This window comes from Myxine glutinosa, unplaced genomic scaffold, assembly GCF_964187855.1.
Source record: "Myxine glutinosa unplaced genomic scaffold, kmMyxGlut1.1 SCAFFOLD_541, whole genome shotgun sequence".
NCBI classification, from domain to species: Eukaryota; Metazoa; Chordata; class Myxini; order Myxiniformes; family Myxinidae; genus Myxine; species Myxine glutinosa.
In genome coordinates, this window is record NW_027616638.1 from 52,614 (window position 1) to 75,054 (window position 22,441).

At 46.5% G+C, this 22,441-nt stretch overlaps 1 protein-coding gene across 1 annotated transcript in view; it reads right to left on the reverse strand.

Moving 5' to 3' along the window:
* Positions 1-6,139: 6,139 nt before the first annotated feature.
* LOC137419056 (E3 ubiquitin-protein ligase Midline-1-like) overlaps positions 6,140-22,441 on the reverse strand; it is a 127,072-nt gene continuing 110,770 nt past the window's right edge. The window contains exons 7-8 of the mRNA XM_078768817.1: positions 21,021-21,079; positions 6,140-6,784 (exon numbers count right to left, since the gene is read on the reverse strand). Coding sequence (XP_078624943.1) covers positions 21,030-21,079 — 50 coding nt within the window. The 3' untranslated portion in view covers positions 6,140-6,784; positions 21,021-21,029. The remainder of the gene's footprint in view (positions 6,785-21,020; positions 21,080-22,441) is intronic.

The following is a 22,441-nucleotide window of genomic DNA, read 5'->3' on the forward strand; positions in this document are numbered from 1 at the left end:
TTACCCGTTTGGGAAAATAAGATAAAATGTAAAAACCATAAAAATATTCCAAATTCATTGAGATGTCTAATAGTCGGTTCAAGCGGATGTGAAAGAACCTGTTTACTTTTAAAGATGCTCCTGACCCCAAACTTTTTAGATTATGATAATTTAATAATTTTTACAAAGTCAAGTTTTCAACCCGAGTATCAACTACTATCTCAAGGTTTTAATGCGGGTCTTAAAAAGGAAGACATTATCAGTTTATTTAATCTTCAAAACAAACAAAATGATTATAACATTGAGGATATAATACAACTATTTTGTGATACACAGAAATCAAAATCGAAACCAAAACCCATAACTTGTATTCTCAGTGATAATACGGATGATATACCTTCACCTCAAGATTTAGATAAATCAAAAAAGAATCTTGTTATCTTTGATGATTGTGTTAATGAGAGAAACCAAACAGTAATGGATAGCTACTATACAAGAGGGAGACATTCTTCTTGTAATTGTATTTATCTTAGTCAGTCATATTTTCAACTCCCTCGACGCTCAATAAGAAACAATGCTCACACTTTTATTTTATTTAAATTAAATTCAATAGATGTAAATAATTTTTGGAGAGATAATTGCTCTACGTTATGTAATAAGAAGGAATTTGAAAATTATATGAAACATACGATTGGAAAATATAAATATATTGTTGTAAAACAAGATGAGATACTAAATTATATTTTTCAATGCTAAATGAATACCGAAGAAAGAGCAAGAAAGTTTAAAGAACATCAAGAGTTGGTTTCAAAAGTTGTAAAGCAACAGGAAGAGATAAAGAATAAAAGGAGACAGAAACTAATTGGTGAAGAAGCCTTTGAAAGAAAACAAGAGAAATTTTTTAAAAGCGGTTCAAAGCGGGATTTATTTTTGGAATGATAGATTTGGTGAGCAAGTCGAAAGCATCCTTTTATAGAAGAAGAAGAAAAAGGTGTTATAAAATACGACAGAATACAGTTCTTCAGGGGAAAGTTTAAACATTTTTAACAACATGATCACGAACAACGTGGTCGAAGAACGAACAAATAAGAACGAACAAACGGAAAAGAACAGAGAAGGAAATATATATATATATTTTTTTGAGTTGTGATTTAAAGAAGGAAGTATGGGGTGAAAAGACCGTGAAAAACAGAGACCGAAAGTAATTGCAGCGCAATCGAAGAACCGCTAAGACAAAAACAAAGCCTCAAGCCAAGGTCGGACCTCAGACTAGGCCTAGGCTACACTAGGTCTCAGAATACGCGACACGAACTAACCGACGATTCTGTACACAGGTATGAAAAACCAACACCGATAATCCTATTAAAGACACACCAATAGGTACACACACCGAAAGAAAGATACAGTTTCGACAAAGACACAATTGTGAAAGATTACTTAACTTCGAAAGCGTGAGCGCATGGACAGCACCTCAAAACAAGCCAGGAGTAAAGAAGGAGTTTAAATATTGAACCGTTTTGTCAATATCATCAGGTATCAAATAGCCAGAGATATATCGCTTCCATGTCACGGACGAGTTAGGAGGACCAGGATCAAGGTGAGCTCTTGATTCCCACAAACCTTAAAGTTGGAAAATTCACTCAAAGTGCCATTGGTAACCTGGACTTCCATGAACACACATGGGAAGGTATAACAACGCGTGGCACTGCCCACAACATCTACCAACATTCAGGTAACGATGATGAGGTGTTGAAAGCTGTTACATCAGGACCATGAACCAAAGCACCTGGAGAGCTCCATGGGCAGGAATTCAGCTCTTCCAGACTAAGGAGAGTGGTCTAACCTGGAGAGATCGACAGCAAAGTCGTTCCTTGTGCGGTCGGATACTTGTACAAGAACCAAGAGGGACCAATGTGTCTTGTGTCCATCAAAATGGTCCTCGTACTTAAAAGGTGTGTGGAAGGTGAAAGAGCTGGCAGGTGGGAACAGCACCTTGAGGTATAAACATGCTGCCATACCTGATATCTACTGGACACAGGAAACACGTGGCAGGTATCCCACAATACCTGATGATGAAGAAGCATCAACCACCAGATGTAGGTACAGAATTCCAACAGGTACATTTCACTGTGAGTGAAACTAGCGGAAAGTTCAATGGTGTTTGGACTGACGAGGCTTCAGAACAGAACCAGGTATGGTGTTTAATCATGGATTCTTCTTCTTCTTTTGAATGCGGCACAAGGTGTAGGGATAGCGTCATTGACTGAGTGCAGGGAGGTGACGTTGATGACCAATGACCTGTGCAGGTTACGGTGGATTTGTTCTGTAATTTCTTCAGGATGCCGGCGATAGCTCACCTGCTCTTCATGTAGGACATCGTGGGATCTTTAACTTTCAACAACTAATGTCGGTGGACGGGATTCCCGTTTAATGTTCATCCAAGGGACGGTACACGCATTGATGGATCATCCTACCTGTGAAACACCGTGATGAGCCCCCTATCGCACATTGATGGATCATCCTACCTGTGAAACACCGTGATGAGCCCCCTACCGCGCATTGATGGATCATTTTACCTGTGAAACAACGGGATGACCCCCTACCGTGCATTGATGGACCATCCTACCTGTGAAACACCGTCATGAGCCCCCTATCGCACATTATCATCCTACCTGTGAAACACCTGGGTGAGCCCCCTATCGCACATTGATGGATCATCCTACCTGTGAAACACCTGGATGAGCCCCCTACCACACATTAATGGATCATCTTACCTGTGAAACACCATGATGAGCCCCTATCGTGCATTTATGGATCATCCTACCTGTGAAACACCTTGATGAGCCCCCTATCGCTCATTAATGGATCATCCTACCCGTGAAACACCATGATGAGCCCCCTACCGTGCATTAATGGATCATCCTACCTCTGAAACACCATGATGAGCCCCATATCGCGCATTGTTGGATCATCCTACCTGTGAAACACCATGATGAGCCCCCTATCGCACATTGATGGATCATCCTACCAGTGAAACACCTGGATGAGCCCCTACCACGCATTCATGGACCACCTTACCTGTGAAACACCATGATGAGCCCCCTACCGCGCATTGATGGATCATCCTACCTGTGAAACACCGTGATGAGCCCCCAATCGTACATTGATGCATCATCCCACCTGAGAAACACCGTGATGAGCCCCTACCACGCATTGATGGATCATCTTACCTGTGAAACACCGTGATGAGCCCCTACCGCACATTGATGGATCATCCTACCTGTGAAACACCATGATGAGCCCCATACTGCGCATTGATGGATCATCCTACCTGTGAAACACCCTTGTTTTCAATTCCACTGCACATTGTTCCCTATTGTGACGTCACAAAGCTCGTTTCGTACATGATTTATTGCAGGTTTTTCACTCACGATACAAATGTAACACCTGTGAAGATTCGTCATACAGGTTGTAATATCAACATTCAATGGCGTCAACGTGTAAAATTAAAAAGAGAAGTGAATTAGTGAATGTTTAACACGAAGGTGTTTACCTGTTCTTTTTCAATATCCAGGTATAGCGAGATCGAAGTCCCCACTAACAAAAATTGCCGGGTCGAGTTTCCCCCATTTGGAGAAATTCGAGGGTGAACCCCAACCTGCCCCTCCCGGAGTGAAATGTCGCCCTGAGGGCAGCACCTGCATGATCACGGTTTACCTCCCGCCAGGTGAATATGAATTGTTCATCACCGTACATGATGCGACGCCTTCTCTGGAATTTGCATTCACCTGATGACGCTAAATGAACTTAGTGACGTCACTGCACTGGTTATTAAATGTTGATTTTATCGCTGTGTTTTGATTGGATGGAAGAGATTTCCCACAAAGATTAAGATTAAAACCTCCGTGGGAAACAATGAGAATCTGACGTTTCAGGTGTGAATACTTCATCAGACCAAAAGAGATCGTAACACCCAAAAGGTCACCTGGCCATGTTTCCAACGGTGTGTTTCGCGATACCTGATGAACGTTCTGTTAATTCCATCCATGGTTCGACATTGTACCTGTGATCTGATCCAAACCCACTGTCACCTTCAATATTAACGCTCGTTGTCCATTCCAGGTAAACACAAAGGGTTTCATCTACCTGGAGGGACTTTCTTCACTCAAACATCCCATTCAATCACACGTTTGAAGAAGAAGAATCCGTTTTGTAACTTGAGGAGAGTGAAGAGTTCCTGTTAAAGTTCATTTTTTAGGAGTCGTGGACGGCGAGAGAACGAGGCCATTTGGTTGAGTTCAAAGCATGTTTATTCGTACAGAACCCGGCACACTCCATAAAGCCCGTTTATCGGGCAGCAATATATATACACATTATGCCGGAACGTTTGCCCGGGAAAGGTGAGACCGGGCATGCCCGGGCATCCTGGGCGAACGCTGAAAGGCGAGTCTGGACGTGCCCGGGCGTCCTGGTGGAGGCCTGGAAAGTCGAGAGCGGGCATGCCCGGGCGTCCTGGGCGAGCCCTGGAAAGGCGAGAGCGGGCATGCCCGGGCATCCTGGGCGAGCCCTGGAAAGGCGAGACCGGGCATGCCTGGGCGTCCTGGGCGAGCCCTGGAAAGGCGAGAGCGGGCATGCCCGGGCATCCTGGGCGAGCCCTGGAAAGGCGAGTCCGGACGTGCCCGGGCATCCTGGGCATGCCCGGGAAAGACGAGTCCAGGCATGTCCGGGAGAGGTGCGACTGGGCCTGTCCGGGCGGCCTGGGCGAGCCCGGCATGGTGATCGCTCCGCGTCCTCGGTAGGTGCAAGGTGATTGTGTATACCCAGGGGTAACCGCTACACACGTCCCTCCAGAATCGACTTGCACCGGCAGGGTCAATTTAAGGGGGGTCCTGATGACCCAGCTGAAGCGACCCCTGGTGGGTCGTAGGGGGAACTGTGGACGGGGGGTGGCCTCGCCGTGACGTACTCCGCTGTGCGAAGCGCTGGGGGGACGTAGGACCAGGGTTGAGCTGCCCAAGGGGCTGGTCAAGGCCTTGGGGGAGGCTGCCGAGTTTCCTCGCGGGCCTCCCGAGGTTGCAGTTCGCGGGTGCAGTGCCGAGAGGCTCGAGCAGTGCTCGGCGTCGGTGCACGCAAAAAGCGGTTGAGCCAACCGAGGGGCTGGTCACGGCCTCGGGGGAGGCTGCCGAGGTTCCTCGCGGGCCTCCCGAGGATGCAGGGTTGGAGAAGTAGTTGTGGCTGTAGTTCTAGAGTGAAGTTGGGTGAAGGCGACGAACAGCAGCGCGCGCGAAGGTAACGAAGCAGCCATGCCGCAAACGTCAGAGCGCGCGCAAGAGATGAGTAGCAGTGCCACCCACATCGCGTAACTGCGTTCCTTCGGAGGGTCCTGGAGCGGGCTCGTCCCTCCGGTCATAGAGGAGGAGCAGGGTGCGGTGTGCGAACTGCATGGCCGCTCGTCGGTGCCAAAACTACGGCAGCGCGATCGAAGCCGCCGTGTTCGTTTGTCGCCCCCGAATCCGTTCGGGGGTAGTCGAGGTCACCAGTTTAGGGGTCGCCAGTTTAGGAGTCCTGCAGTCCCCGAATCCGTTCGGGGGTAGTCGAGGTCACCAGTTTAGGAGTCGTGAACGGCGAGAGAACGAGGCCATTTGGTTGATTTCAATGCATGTTTATTCGTATAGAACCCGGCACACTCCGTAAAGCCCGTTTATCGGGCAGCAATATATATACACATTATGCTGGAACGTTTGCCCGGGAAAGGTGAGCCCGCCGTGCCCGGGCGAACCCTGGAAAGGCGAGTTTGGACGTGCCCGGGCGTCCTGGACGAGGCCTGGCAAGTCGAGAGCGGGCATGCCCGGGTGTCCTGGGCGAGCCCTGGAAAGGCGAGAGCGGGCATGCCCGGGCATCCTGGGCGAGCCCTGGAAAGGCGAGTCCAGACGTGCCCGGGCGTCCTGGGCATGCCCGGGAAAGACGAGACCGGGCGTGCCCGGGCGAGCCCGGGAAAGGCGAGTCCGGGCATGTCCAGGAGAGGCGCGACTGGGCCTGTCGGGGCGGCCTGGGCGAGCCCGGCATGGTGATTGCTCCGCGTCCTCGGTAGGTGCAAGGCGATTGTGTATAGCCAGCGGTAACCGCTACAATTTCACATTAAATAAGATAAACAATGAACTTATTAAATTATATAAACTTTATTTTAATATAAACATTAATCAGTAATCACATCGTCATGAACAGGTAAATGATTTGATTGATTTGAACCCAAAATAACGGGATCAGTTCGTGATGAAAGTTTATTTCACTAAATGTACAAAATGAACGGAACCATCAGCATAATAAAGCAGAATAGCGGGTTTAACGGGGTCCATGAAGTTCCCCCTGAACATGTGCAGGACCCGCGAGTCCCCGAAACACGTCAACTCTCCCGCCTCGCAATCCAAGAAGAACCCAAACCGTTCATGATCCCCCGGGTCGGACAGGAAGGTACATTGTTTGTTGTGACATGCGGAGAATTTGTTAAATTTCCGTAAACACCAAGACTCGGGATTCGCTCCCAACCCGCTCTCTCCCCCTTTTCTCCCCATGGAGTTTAAACAGATTCCGATTCCCCACCAACTACTCGACCCCACATCGACCTCCCAGTAATGACGACCCGAGGAGAAGCAATCACGGGAAACAACTTGTTCACGAACATCAAACCGATCAGGATGTTCCGGGTACTGATTCTCGGTCCCGGTTCGAGTCGCCGTCCTGAGATCCCCGGAGATCTTGATCCGTTGATGTGCAGAGTTTGGGTCCAGACTCGGGCTCCGTCCATCTGCGGACAAGACAAGGGGTCGTGGACATTGTTAGACAAACGGACAAAAACAAACACATTCATCTCTTTATCACAAAAAAAACTTATTAAAACAAATGTTTTTATTTATTTATGCACATTGCCGATGTTACCCTCTCCCCACCCGCCGCCCCCCATACTCCCACGTGATGCTGTGGGCACATTGCCGATGTCATCTTCTCCCCCCTCCCCCCATGCCCCCACGTGATGCTGTGGGCACATTGCCGATGTCATCTTCTCCCCCATCCCCCATGCCCACGCGTGATGCTATGGGCACATTGCCGATGTTACCCTCTCCCCTCCTCTCCCCTCCTCCCCCATGCCCCGACGTGAGGCTGTGGATACATTACCGATGTTACCCTCTCCCCCTTCATAAATGTGTGTTTGCACCCTGAGTCTGGAGTTTGTAACTTATAAGATGTCGCCATGGATAAGGAACAATGGCGGACAGACAACGGTGTTTATATATATCGATGTATCTGCTTATGTGGAAGTGACGCGTCGTATAATGAAAGCAGATCACAAAAAGGGGGAAAATATAATAGCACAACAAGGGCGGGGGGGGGGGGGGGGAGGAGGAGGCTGCTTCGTTCGTTGATAAACGTACTTCTTATCTCACCTGGAACAAAGTTCAGGTGAGCTTTTGCGATGGCGCGTCACCCGTCCGTAAACACTTGCAACTTATTATGCTAAACCGCTGATGAGATTTTGACCAAATTTGGCACAAATTATATTTCTTGTGTTCTGTCTGAAGTTTGTTGAGGGCAACAAAGAAGTCGGGGCCTCCGGGGGTCAAAGTGGATCCACGTTTGACCCCAAAATAGCAATTTGCTTTTTCCTTTGTAACTACGCACACTATTTCGATGAAACTTCCCCACAACCTTCACCACCCGTGATGTACAAATGTTTGTTGAAGGCGTCACAAAAGAAGGTATACTGGGTGGGGGAGGGGGGCGGGGTGGACCCCCAACATAGGTATGTTTTTGTTTGTTTAAAGTCATGATTCTGTTAGTATGATTCTACCTGCTGCCCTGTCTTCCAGCGACCATTAAAATGTGTTTAAAATACCTTTAGTCAGTGCAGTATATTGTTCATTCTACCAGGTGAGCGCAAGGTGTATTGCCCATATTTTAAATCTTTAAATGAAGGAACTAAATAAAATAGACTCAATCTGGGGAGGGAGCAGGGGTGTTCCATCCATTACCAAGCTGCTTGGAGAGCGCTCGCCAAGCAGTTCAAGCACTCCAGCAAGCTTTATTACACAGAAACCGACCTGTTCTGACGCAGGGAATACTTGAGTTGAGTGGACAAAATGGGGGAATTAAGACCCCAAGCTGAGCGACCTGAACGCAGGCTGACCAAAGATAAGCCTGTCAGTGTAAATTATCTTAAACACACAAACACACCGTTTTCATTCATGTAATCCCTTGGAGGTGGAGAAGTATGTATGCAAAGTTTGGGGGTGCTACGTTTCATGGTTTTCGAGTTGTAGAGGAGACGGACGGACAGACGGATGGACACACACACACACACACACACACACACACACACACACACACACCTTTTTATTATTATAGAAAGATGATACCACAATGTTTGTTGATGTAAGATGTTTATGTGAGACATTGGGAAATATCTTACAAATTCCTTTAGGTTTGTAAATTTTATCTGGGACGAACGAACAATTTTTGTAAACAACGAACAACGACGAACGAACAACCAGGATTTGTCAAGAAAGATGTTGTTCTGATTACATCGTTGGTGAGGGGGAGGACGAGAGAAAGAGGGGAATGGGGTAGTGGGAAAGAGAGAGAGGAGGATGGGCTAGTGGGGAAGAGAGAGAGGGGGGATGGGGTAGGGGGAAGAGAGAGAGCAGGATGGGCTAGTCGGGAAGAGAGAGGTGTAGAGATGGGCAGAGAGAGAGAAAGGGGGATGGGGTAGTGGGGAAGAGAGAGTGGAGGATGGAGTAGTGCAGTAGAAAGAGGGGTGGAGAGAGAGGGAGGGGATGGGATAGTCAGGGAGAGGGATGGGAGAGAGAGAGAGAGAGAGAGAGACTTTTGACTTTTTGTGTCCTTTTATTATAAAAGTATAAAACCAAAGTATTCCAACTCCACTTCACATACAAATCACAACCTCATTTCCAATGCATTTGCACAAAACACCCCCCATGCCCCATAACTCTTCAAACACAAGAAGGTTCCCCATGTTTACATGATAAGCATGTTCGAGCTTTATACGTGCTGACACCATCCCGATGAAACAAAAAAGTGCATTTTCATTTTTTCCACTACCTAATCTGGCTTTTCTGGTTTTATAAATTGCAAGCTTAGCAATTCCAAGCAAAAAATTCAAAAGAAAAATCACAGTTTTTCCTAGTATTACATGCAAGTCCATAAACAAAGATTGTAACAGAAAAAACAATTTTGAATTTACAAAAGATTCGGCTCAGATACAGAAACAGAGATGACAATCTCTTGCACTCAATAAACGCATGATACAAATGTTCAACATTACCACAAAAAGGACATAAATTAGACAAAGCAGGGTTAAACTTCTGAACTAACACCTGTGTGGCCAGGGCGTGATGGACCAGTCTCCAATTTAGGTCTCCTGTACGTCCAACAGTAGGACTCCTGTACATTTCATCCCAATTTGGAGTGAGAAATGCTCCTGCAGGTAAAGACTCTTTCCACTTGTTCCTTAAGGGTGCTGCACAGCCCGGTAAGCACACCTCTAGACAAATTCTATACATTGCCCTTTTTCCCATGATGTGGAACACACTGGATTCTTCGCTGTGAGAGGAAAACACACCATGTTGTTCCTGGGCAGTGACTGAGAGTTCAGGGAAGGTTAAACGAAAGTCTCCTTCTTCATTTACCCCATTCCACCCAATGTTTAAATCTAAAAAAGTCTGGGATACAATCTTTATGACCCTGCTCACTATTCTAATTGAATGCAAGCCAATTTTTCCAGAAACAGTGCTGGCAGACAACCATCGCTTTAAGGATAGCTCCATAAGGTCTCGCACTTTATTAATCCCATTGTTCGTAAAATGTTCCATAAAAGCTCGGCTGGTAGATACTTCAGCGAATAGTGAGTTTTGGAACAATGGCTCATGCACAAACCTCCTGGGATCATAAGCGATCTCCAACCGCTGCACTCCTAGAGCTTGCCAGGCATTCAGGAGAGACCGATGAAATGCAGGGAGCCGAGCTCTGTCGACCTGTTTCAAGTCCATAAGGAAAAGTTCCCGGTCATAGTCCATTCCACCTACTTGCCTGAGCAACGAATTCGTGAGAGGACGCCAGGGCACAACCTCGCTGTACAGCAGACGTTTTATTGTCATTAGCCGAAAAGCCATTATTCGACTAGGGATGTGCACCAGGTTTTGACCACCTGAATTACGTGGTCTACACAACACATCTGGCTTAAGCCAGTGGTGGCCTCCCCAGAAGAAGTCAACTAGACCCCTCTGAATGTTGGTGATCAGAGCTTGAGGAGGCTGGAGTGCTATGATCTTATGACATACGATTGGAAGCACCAGGTTGTTTATTATCGATACCCGTGCCTTAAGTGACAAGATGTGGAGCATCCCTTTCCACTTTGATAGTTTCTGCTTAGTGTTATCTAAGAAACCATCCCAGTTTTTCTTCATATAGCTTGCAGTTCCCAAATGGATGCCTAAGTATTTAAACCCATCCGTTTCCCATAACATTCCTCCTGGAAGAGTTGTGGGAACCATATGTGAAGCCTGTGACCCCGATAGGGTATCTGGGTACAGAGAAAGAGCTACACTTTTGTTCCAATTTACTCTTGCTGATGAAGCAAGTTCAAATTTGGCAAAACACCGGGATAGCTCAAAAACATCTTCCTGGTTTTTAACCACAACACACAGGTCGTCTGCATATGCTGATGTAACAATTTTGGAATTGTTTGACAAGGACAAACCAGATAAAGTGGTACGAAGGAGAGCCAGTAAGGGTTCGATGGACAGTGTGTACAACATGCCTGACAGTGGACAGCCCTGACGGATGCCACGCTGAAAGGGGAAAGGATGACACAGACTGTTATTTACTTTTAGCAGGCATGATACATTGTTGTATAAAAGTTTTATGCAAGAAATGAATTTTTCTCCAAATCCTGCTTTCGTAAGAACTGCAAACAGAAAACAGTGATCCACACTGTCAAAAGCTTTCTCCTGGTCAAGGAGTAATAACCCAAAAGCATGCGACGCAGTTTGACCGATAGTAATCAAGTCTCGAACCAAGAAAATACTGTCATACATGGATCGTTCAGGTATGCAATACGTTTGGTCATTCCCAACTAAGAACGAGATGACCTTTTTAAGATGCATTGCAAGCATTTTTGACACAATCTTGTAATCAGTATTTAACAATGACACAGGCCGCCAGTTTGTAATCTGCTGCAAATCCCCTTTCTTGGGAAGAAGACATAAGACAGCTCTTATGCAACTGTTACATATTTATGTGAATGTATGTGAATTACCATTCAGGTCTTTGCTTATCCGGGTGTAGTATATTAAGTGGTTGTGTAGTTGTTGTGGTTGGAGGGTCAGGAGCCCTTCTGAAAAAGTGGCCGGAAACGGAAGTGACCGAAAACGGAAGGGAAAAGACACGAGGAAAAAAGGACGAGTGTTCTTCTTCCTCGCCCCGCACCGACGAAAGGTGGGATTGATTGAGCCATGTGGAAAAGCGGCGTTCCCAAGCCTGTCTGGCGAGAGGAGTTACCGGGACGGATACCTGCCCGGTGGACGTCAAACTGTCGTGTGGCCGTGCACCGACCCAGCGTTGGGCGCCGTTCGCGACCCCGTCTAAAAAGACGCGTACGGGTCGCCCATTGGGGCCTAACACGCCTGGCAAGCGGCGTGGGGCTTTTGGCTTGCTTTCCCGTCCCCGCTTCGCGTGGCCGCGAGGGGCTGTAGCCGGGGTGCCGGGTACGATACCTGCCCGGTGGAAACACGTCCACCCGGGGTTCGTTCAACCGCCCGAGTGCGGCGACGCCGACCATCATCTTGGTCAGGAGGGGCCCAGAGACATTGTGCGGGACCGAGACCAAAAGGGGGTCGTGAGTACTCACCGGGACACACGTATATAAGATGGCCATCTTAATCATAGGGAATTGATTGTGGGTTGGGAATTGTTGATGGTTGTGTATTGTTGATTGCTCGGGGAAAATCTCCGTGGTTGTATCATTGAAATTGTATGGTATCATTACCATTGAAATATATCCTTGAACATCAGTTGTCTCTTGGGTGAAATTCATATGGATTGCGTGGCGAAAGCGCATATATAATACAGCTTTCTGGCGAAGTTCCTCTCACGGTCCGGGGGTCACCGAGACCAGGTATTCACCGAGGGGACCACGTAACAGAATTGGGGGCTCGTCCAAATTACGATTTGCGGTTTCGCAATTGGGTCTACGTCCGGGATTTAAAATTGTATAACATAATAAAATAATAATTTTTTATTAATTAAAATTTATTAATTAATTATTAATTGGTAAAAAAAAAAATTGAGAAATTGGGGTAAAGTCTTGGGTGAAGGTTAACAGGTGTTAACGATAGGCACCATGGCGTTTGTGGCACAGAACTTTGTGGTAACCCCGAGTGAGGCAAAGTTCCGAGCGTTGCTAAAGTCGGACCTCTTGAAATTGGCCAAACATTTTAACTTGGAGGTCCGAACTAATTTGAGGAAGGCAGAGTTGCAGGCCACGGTGATACAATCTATGGTGGGATTAGGAACATGGGACGAGTTAGCCTGGGAGTGGCTACCCGAAGAACCAGAAGACGTTGAGCTCCGGAAACTGGAGTTGCAATTACGGAGCCAGGAACGGATTAAAGAAGAAGAAAGGAAAGCAGAAAAGGAAAGAGCAGAAGAAGAAAGGAAAGCAGAAGAGAGGAGAGAAGAGAAACAAGCAGAGGAAAGGAGAGTGGAACGAGAACTCCAGGAAAGGTTAAAAGAAGAGGAAAGGAAAGCAGAAGCGAGGAGAGAAGAGAAACAAGCAGAGGAAAGGAGAGTGGAAAGAGAACTCCAGGAAAGGTTAGAAGGGAGAAAAGCGGAGGAGAGGAGAGCTGCAAGGGACCTCGAAGCAGAGGAGAGAAAAGCGGAAAGGGAATTAAAGGAACGTGACATGGAGCTTCAGCAAGATATCAAATTCAAGGAGCTGGAGTTAATGAGAGAACGGGGAGAGGCACCACCCTTGCTGACGGGGTCGACACCTAACCAGAAAACCTGGGATGTGGGCAGACATGTGAGGCTGGTTCCACCGTTCAGTGAAAAAGAAGTCGCGAAATTTTTTCCACACTTTGAGAAAGTGGCTCGACAATTAAACTGGCCGGAGGAGGCCTGGACCATACTCGTGCAAAGTGTGCTGGTGGGGAAAGCTCAGGAAATTTATTCGGCGCTACCAATGGACCAATGTGCAGATTATGAGGTACTGAAGACGCACATCCTCAAAGCGTATGAGTTGGTTCCGGAAGCTTACAGGCAAAAATTCAGGAATGCCAGGAAGAGGGAGAGTGAGACCCATGTGGAGTTTGCCAGAGTGAAAGAAAACATGTTTGATCGGTGGTGTGAGTCAAAAGGAGCCGGGAAAGACTTCGAAACATTGCGGGACTTGATCCTGGTGGAGGAATTCCAGCAGTGTGTCCACGAGGACATCAAAGTGTACCTGCAGGAAAAGAAAGTACCAAAGTTGTGGGACGCAGCCACCATGGCAGATGATTATGCCTTAACCCACCGAATAGGGGTCCACGAACCTAACTCCTCGCCTAGATCTCCGCAGGGGAGGTGGGGAACAGCAGGTGCGGAGAACGACCATACATGGCGGTGGCCTCAAGATGATTATGGGGACAACTATGATACCCCACCTGTTCGAAATCAGAAGGATGCGGGCCCAAGACAAACTTATAGTTCGGGGGGCCCGAGGCAGACCACGAGTTTTTCCTCCGGGCCTACTTGCGCTTTTTGCAAGAAACCTGGACACTTGATGTCCAGTTGTTACCGCATGAAAAGCGAAGACCCAGAGCGGAGTCCGACTACTACGACTCCAAACGCAATGGCCATTGTGAGAAATCGCCATCAAAAGGGTTACCAACCATTTATTTCAGAGGGGTTTGTGTCACGGGATGGAGCCTCGACTAACCGGAAACCGGTTAGGATATTGAGGGACACAGGGGCACATCAATCTTTAATGCTTGAAGGCATTTTGCCATGGTCCGAGGAGACGGCAACGGGGGATAGTGTTCGTTTACAGGGGATCGGGGGCGGTGTTAGTGCTCCCCTTCATGTCATCCATTTGGAGTCCGATTTGGTGTCAGGACCGGTCACCGTCGGGTTACAAGCCACGCTTCCTGTAGAGGGTGTATCTGTGGTTATCGGAAATGATTTGGCCGGGGGTCAAGTTTATGGTAACCTGAGGGTTGGTAAAGAGCCCAGCAGGGAAAATAACGCCACACCAGCTCGGGATGGCGACAAAAGTGCCAAGTTATTTGTAGGGGGACTGAACTTCAAAACAGAGGAAGAAGTTCTGACCTCTGTCTTCAACAGATATGGGCCGCTGGTGGAAGTGCGGTTGGTAAGAGACTGGGAAACGCAACAGTCAAGAGGGTTCGGCTTTGTCACGTTTGCCTGCACAAAAGACGCCAGAGAGGCAGAGAAGAATTGGAATGGCAAGGATTTGGAGGGTCGGACCATAACAGTAGGGAAGGCATTTCGTAGACGTCGAGAGGTCTACAGGAGAGGACAACTGGGCGGTAGTTTTGGTGGTGGCCGCAATCAATATTATTATGGAGGCTCCCTGAGTTACGGCCGCTCCCGAAGGAAGGATTGGCAAAGTAGTGGCCGAGAAGGAGACCGCTATTCATGGGACTACAGGGACAAGTGGTCCCACCCTAAGTATTAGGGAAGTTCTGAGAAGTTGAAGCACTGAATGCGGCGGAGCCGCCGAGCCAAGATTCCTACACGGATTAACCGTGAACGCCGTTCCTAAAGGCGTCCATGTAGTGAACTTTCATGCACGGACTAACCGTGAACTCCACGTTCCTCAAGGCGCCCATGTAGAGAACTTTCCTGCACGGACTAACCGTGAACTCCACGTTCCTAAAGGCATCCATGTAGTGAATACTCGGCTTGGCCTCCCGGAAAAAGTGCTATCGAGTGGCTTAACTTTGGATCTTTGATCAACCCCTTAACCTTCATTCACAAGAAACTGACGGTCAAAGTCAGAGGGTCATGAGATGGAGTTTGATTTGGCAGGGACAATGTCGTTGCTGGTGCTTAGTCCAGAGTGAGTAATCTGGAGGGGTTGTGGTGAAATTTTGGTTGCTTTATTTTTAAGTGATAACTGTGCCCGGGGGGAACTGATAATGTGGGGGGGTTGAGTCATCTGGTTTGTTTCTCCAAATTGGCCGGCAAAGAAAGTTTTCGCTGGGTTCGAACTTTCTTTCTTGAAGGGGGGGAGTGTTACATATTTATGTGAATGTATGTGAATTACCATTCAGGTCTTTGCTTATCCGTGTGTAGTATATTAAGTGGTTGTGTAGTTGTTGTGGTTGGAGGGTCAGGAGCCCTTCTGAAAAAGTGGCCGGAAATGGAAGTGACCGAAAACGGAAGGGAAAAGACACGAGGAAAAAAGGACGAGTATTCTTCTTCCTCGCCCCGCACCGACGAAAGGTGGGATTGATTGAGCCGTGTGGAAAAGCGGCGTTCCCGAGCCTGTCTGGCGAGAGGAGTTACCGGGACGGATACCTGCCCGGTGGACGTCAAACTGTCGTGTGGCCGTGCACCGACCCAGCGTTGGGCGCCGTTCGCGACCCCGTCTAAAAAGACGCGTACGGGTCGCCCGTTGGGGCCTAACATGCCTGGCAAGCGGCGTGGGGCTTTTGGCTTGCTTTCCCGTCCCCGCTTCGCGTGGCCGCGAGGGGCTGTAGCCGGGGTGCCGGGTACGATACCTGCCCGGTGGAAACACGTCCACCCGGGGTTCGTTCAACCGCCCGAGTGCGGCGACGCCGACCATCATCTTGGTCAGGAGGGGCCCAGAGACATTGTGCGGGACCGAGACCAAAAGGGGGTCGTGAGTACTCACCGGGACACACGTATATAAGATGGCCATCTTAATCATAGGGAATTGATTGTGGGTTGGGAATTGTTGATGGTTGTGTATTGTTGATTGCTCGGGGAAAATCTCCGTGGTTGCATCATTGAAATTGTATGGTATCATTACCATTGAAATATATCCTTGAACATCAGTTGTCTCTTGGGTGAAATTCATATGGATTGCGTGGCGAAAGCGCATATATAATACAGCTTTCTGGAGAAGTTCCTCTCACGGTCCGGGGGTCACCGAGACCAGGTATTCACCGAGGGGACCACGTAACACAACTCAAGGGCAATTCCCCCTGATTTAGGCTCTCGTGAAAAATCTCAATTAAAGCAGGACCCAGAACATTCCAAAAAACTTTGTAAAATTCAGCAGGAAGTCCGTCAATTCCGGGGGCCTTGCCGTCTTCGAGTTGTTTCACTGCTGTTGTGAGCTCCTCCAGAGAAATTTCACATTCCAGTTGGAGTTGCTGCTCTTCAGAAAGAGATGGGAGAAGTTCAATTATCTCATTTGCCATCGTTTTATCCACCGTTCTTGGAGTAAACAAGTTTGAGTAAAACTCTTGCAGTGAATGTTTAATGTCACTTTGGCGAGTCAGAACACCGTCGGGAGAGCGTAGACTCTGAATCTGCCGAGAAGTGTTGGCAGCCTTCTGCATTTTGAAGAAATCTTTGTTTGGAGTCTCGAGGTGTATTATGCTCATCCGCAGGTGAATCATTGCTCCCGCCGCACGCTCTTTGACCAGTTCGGCCAGCAGGGTCTTTTTTTCTATCAGCTGCTGATATTGGTCACTTCCCCAAGATGTTCCAGCTTCTTGTTCATATTTAAGTACATCTGCTTTTAGAGCACTTATCAACCCAGACGTATTACTAGTGGCATACGAGCAATATTGTTGGCAGAAAATCCGAATTTGTGACTTGGTACAGTCCCACCACTGTCGCATATTGACATAGGAACACTTTTTCTTTTCTAATCCTTCCCATACCAGTCTGAAGCCATTTTTAAAATGTTCATCTTGTAACAATTTCACATTGAAATTCCAGTGTGCACTCTTACAGCAATGACCAGGTAACATACAATCCATTGCAATCATATGGTGATCAGAAAAGCCAGATGGAGTTATACATGTTCTCTTAACCAGATTCACCATTCCTTGGTTCACGTACAATCTGTGCAGTCGACCCATGGTTAACTGTTTTTTTGCACAGCACACCCATGTATATTGACGGGTGTTTGGATTTTGTAATCGCCATACATCTCTAAGTTTGTATTTTTTCACAAGTTGTGCCAAGGACTTTGCACTGGGTGGATGTGGCTCAGGAGTGTTCCTGTCCAGTCGAGGGTTGAGAGTGCAGTTATAGTCTCCCCCCATACAAATTAAACAAGTCAAATCAACAGTGCTTAAACAATCCGCTAATTTTGGAAGAAATAGAGCCCTTTCAGCGCTGTCACTGGGGCAATACACATTAATAATGCTAACCTTTTGATTGCTGCTAATAAAATCCACCACCATCAAGAAACCCTTACAAATCTCTCTATAGTGAATCTCGGATGGTTGAAGGCGAGGATGCAAGATTATTGCCACCCCCGCTTTAGCTTCTTCAACCGCACTGGAGAAAACATGGCACCCTTTAAACATTCTGTGCCACTCGTCTTCACAAGATTCGTTCATGTGTGTCTCTTGTAACATGAAAATATCAATCTTTTCTTTCTCAAATAGTTGTAACACCTCCAGACGCCGCATACAGCTGCGGCCTCCGTTTATGTTGAGAGACGTTACCTTCATTTATTCTTTATTAATTTTCCTCCTCTTGGAGTTCTTTTCCTGCCTTAGTGGCACACTTTCTCAACCGCTGAAATTGAGGTTCTGATATCCCAACTTGCTGGGGTTCACGAATCATGTTTCCAGTAGTTTTTAGAAAAGCATGTAGGTTTGGGAAATAATCCTGAATTCTGACATTCCTTTTCCTGAAGGATTCATCGAGGATTTTTTTAACTTCATCTTCTGTAACTACAGTGTCCCCATCCCCATCCTCTTGGGCACAAAACCCACTACCTGACGAGGTAGAGTAGGGTTCATCAAAATCAAACGCATCATCTTTGTCATTCTCTTCCTGATGCAAACTTATTTCTGAGGCACAAATCTCCCCAGGATCAGAAACATGGATATCGTTTTCATTCATGTTTAGCTGCTCATCGTCATATGCAGGTTCCTTCTTATCATCCCTTTTATTTTGTTCGAAACGTGTAGGCTTACAGGTTTCCTCTGAGGGGCTGTCTGACTTATCTGTTTTATCATTACACCTGGCCATCCCTGCGCCCACCTCTGTGACCATTACATTAATGTCATGTAAGACATCAGGGTTATCAATATCCCCACTTGTGTCTTCCTGAGATGCGCGAGGATTCTCGATGTCTATATCACACTCAGAACCCTCAAACAGTTCGGCAAGTGGTGCAAACGAATTGCTTAGATTTAAACCCGGTGCCGGTTCAGTTTGCAATCCCACACAGGTATTCTCTACACAAGCTCCATCTTGCAAGCTCGGCGACACGTTTGACACAACAAGTACCTTACTTTGCACTGTGCTTGCATCCTTCACGACGGGACATGAACGTTTATGTCCTTTTTTACGAACCACTGTTACGAACCCTTCCATATTGTCATCCGTACAGTCCTGTACAGTAGGAGAGGGATCAACCACGTTTGTCACACCAGCAGGTAGGGAGGAGTGGTCTACTGTTTCCTGTTCACCCATTGGTTGTGGGGAGGGGTCTATCATTCCACGTATCTCAGTAGGTGAGGGGCAGGAGTCAACTGTTTCCCTATCACCATTAGGTCGTGGGGAGGAGTCTACCATATCATCCGCCCCATTAGGTGGGGAGGGAGGAGAATCTGCAATCACCTGGTCTCGATTTTCTAATGGTCTCACCAAACCGGGACAGGAACTCTTTACGTGTCCGTAAGCTCCACACCCATAGCACGTCATGACGTCCGTGGAGGCATACATTCTATAAGTATGGCCATTAATCTTTGCATGCAAAACTACATTGAGCTTTTGCACATTTTCGGGCAATATCATGTAAACGACCCTTTTAAAAGTCATCACGTGTCGAAATTCACCCCTTGCCGAGTGTATCGGCACCATTGTCACTTTTGATACGATCGTACCGAACTTGCTCAATTGAGCACACAAGTCCTCACCTTTAACAAAGGGAGGGGCATTAGACACATTGACCCTCACCGCAGGTGTATCTAATGGGGAAACCACTAGAAACATGTCGGGTTCTATGAGAAGGCCTTGCTCCACAACGGAGTTCACCATGTGCACCTCCGATACAAACACAACAACTTTCTTGTTCATTCGAGAGGCTGCACGGATATTATGTGAGCCGACGCATTTTCCAATTGCTAGAAGCACTTGCTCCATCTTTACCTCACTCGGAGGGTCGCACACCAGCCCATGCTTGCGAGTGAGCGACTCGTACATGCGATTCCTCAAACAATCGTTTGCCATAGCGAACGTAAATTAAATAAATAAAGGGTGAGAAATCAAAAAAAAAGATACCAACCACAAGCAACACCGGCAAGTGGAGGTAAAACCAAAAACTAATGGACTAGGTCCAAGAACCGTTTAGAGCAGCGAAACACCGCTGCCTGGACTAGGAAAAACACGGCAAAATGGAGGCCAGGCCTCAAACACGGAGGTTCGAAAAAAGGCAACAGAACACCACCGCTTTAGTGCGTCGCAAATGAGAGTGTGCGCTCTCTCCCTCTCTCTTGTCTCAACAATGAAAGGACACACAGGGGAAACTTTACAAGTATAAACAAGGACACAAGGGAGCGAAATGGGGGATTGGAAAACCAACCAACACGACATGGAACTCACAGCTCAACATGCACAGCCACCATGCTGCCACACCCACGCATGACTCACCAACGACCAGCAGGAGCGCACGAGAGAGAGAGAGAGAGAGAGAGAAATGAGAGAGGAGTGGGAGAGAGAGAGATAAATGAGAGAGGAGTGGGAGAAAGAGAGAGAAATGAGAGAGGAGTGGGAGAAAGAGAGAGAAATGAGAGAGGAGTGGGAGAAAGAGAGAGAAATGAGAGAGGAGTGGGAGAAAGAGAGAGAAATGAGAGAGGAGTGGGAGAAAGAGAGAGAAATGAGAGAGAAGTGGGAGAAAGAGAGAGAAATGAGAGAGGAGTGGGAGAAAGAGAGAGAAATGAGAGAGGAGTGGGAGAAAGAGAGAGAAATGAGAGAGGAGTGGGAGAAAGAGAGAGAAATGAGAGAGGAGTGTGAGAAAGAGAGAGAAATGAGAGAGGAGTGGGAGAAAGAGAGAGAAATGAGAGAGGAGTGGGAGAAAGAGAGAGAAATGAGAGAGGAGTGGGAGAAAGAGAGAGAAATGAGAGAGGAGTGGGAGAAAGAGAGAGAAATGAGAGAGGAGTGGGAGAAAGAGAGAGAAATGAGAGAGGAGTGGGAGAAAGAGAGAGAAATGAGAGAGGAGTGGGAGAAAGAGAGAGAAATGAGAGAGGAGTGGGAGAAAGAGAGAGAAATGAGAGAGGAGTGGGAGAAAGAGAGAGAAATGAGAGAGGAGTGGGAGAAAGAGAGAGAAATGAGAGAGGAGTGGGAGAAAGAGAGAGAAATGAGAGAGGAGTGGGAGAAAGAGAGAGAAATGAGAGAGGAGTGGGAGAAAGAGAGAGAAATGAGAGAGGAGTGTGAGAAAGAGAGAGAAATGAGAGAGGAGTGGGAGAAAGAGAGAGAAATGAGAGAGGAGTGGGAGAAAGAGAGGGAGGGGAATGAGAGAGGAGGGAGGACAGGATGGGGATTAAGAAAGGCCTTTAATCAGCAAAAACAAGTTTGGACTATCCTCTCCTGGTTGGACATCGTTCAATTAAACAAACTTTGGGTCTTGTGACACTTGACAAGAGGGAAAATCGAGCTGGAAAATAACTAAGTGGAATAGAGTGAAGGAAAATATAAATAGGGAAATAAAACAGAAGAAAAAGGAAAGAATGAAAAGAAGAAAATATGGAATTTTAAATTATCTGTAAATGGAAGGAAGAAGAAGAACCCCCTCCCCATTTCCCTTCACTTACAAAGTCTTCTCAAGTTGTTCTGATCCAGCTCAACCTCTCCGGATGCTCCACCGGTCCTTCTGTGGAAATGATGAAAGATTAACAAAAATTACAAGATGTGAAATTCTATTGTTTTTATGTTTATGAACATTTTAAAAACTTTTAACCAAAAATCGAAATATAACAAACATGGGGGAAGAGACATGGAACCTCCATTTTGTATTAAATAAAATATAATTTTCATCGATTCATGAAGGAAATTTCACAACATTGTTCTTTCGCTTCCCTCTGATGTAGTAAAATTGAGTGATCGCTAATTCGTTTTCTCCACAAGATAGAATGAATCTTTCGTGCTTCACTGGAATTAAACATCACATGATTCCAGGAACATGTGAATGATTCAAGGTACATGTGAATTATTCAATGTGCATGTGAATGATTCAATGTGCATGTAATTGATTCAAGGTACATGTGAATGATTCAAGGTACATGTGAATGATTCAAGGTACATGTGAATGATTCAATGTGCATGTAATTGATTCAAGGTACATGTGAATGATTCAAGGTACATGTGAATGATTTATGTGGATGTGAGATCGTTCTTGGTAAAATTAATCTGTTGATCGCTCGGTGATAAAATTATAGATTTAAAATTCCCTTTACCAACTTAGAATTTTTAGCTCACCTGGACTTTAGTACGGAGAGCTTATGCGATCGAGGATTGTCCATAAGTGAGTGAGGGAGGGAGTGAGGGAGGGAGGAAGGGATTGGGTCTGTAAACACTTCAGTCATTATCGCTTGAACCAAACACATGATTTTGATTCAATTTGGACATTAGCTTCATATCTGATGCTTCATGAAGGTGAATTAATCACATCAAAATCTGCGCTCAATAAAGAGAACAACGGGGGTTTTGACCCCCAAAAATAGGTATTTGATCTCTTCTCCGAAACTACACACACAATTTAGAAAAACTTGATCACAACCTTCATCACCAATGATGTACCAAAGTTTGTTCACAGCATTAAAAATATCAGGGTCTGAAAGGGTCTGTGGGGGTTGAGAGACTGTTGCTCCTGATCCAGGTGAGCTTCAGGACCCGCGATCCTATTAATTTTTTTAGGTTTCCGTACATTGACCCAATGGTTGATCGATCCAAAATGGAAATGACTGAATTATTTTGTCCAGCCTTTCATAATGTTCATTGATCAGTTGTTTTTATCATAACAATGAATAAATTATTTGAAGATGGAAGTGAGAACAACTCATTCACCTGACATGTTTCCACGTGACGCATCACCGTGTAATCAGTGTGTGTGTTTCATGTACAACACTTGGAAATATTAACCAAAAGTTTCTGCTGCACTTCACTGCACAGAATTCATTTTAACAACTTTTACACAAAGATTCTCCACTTTTACAAACTTTTACAATTACAGTTC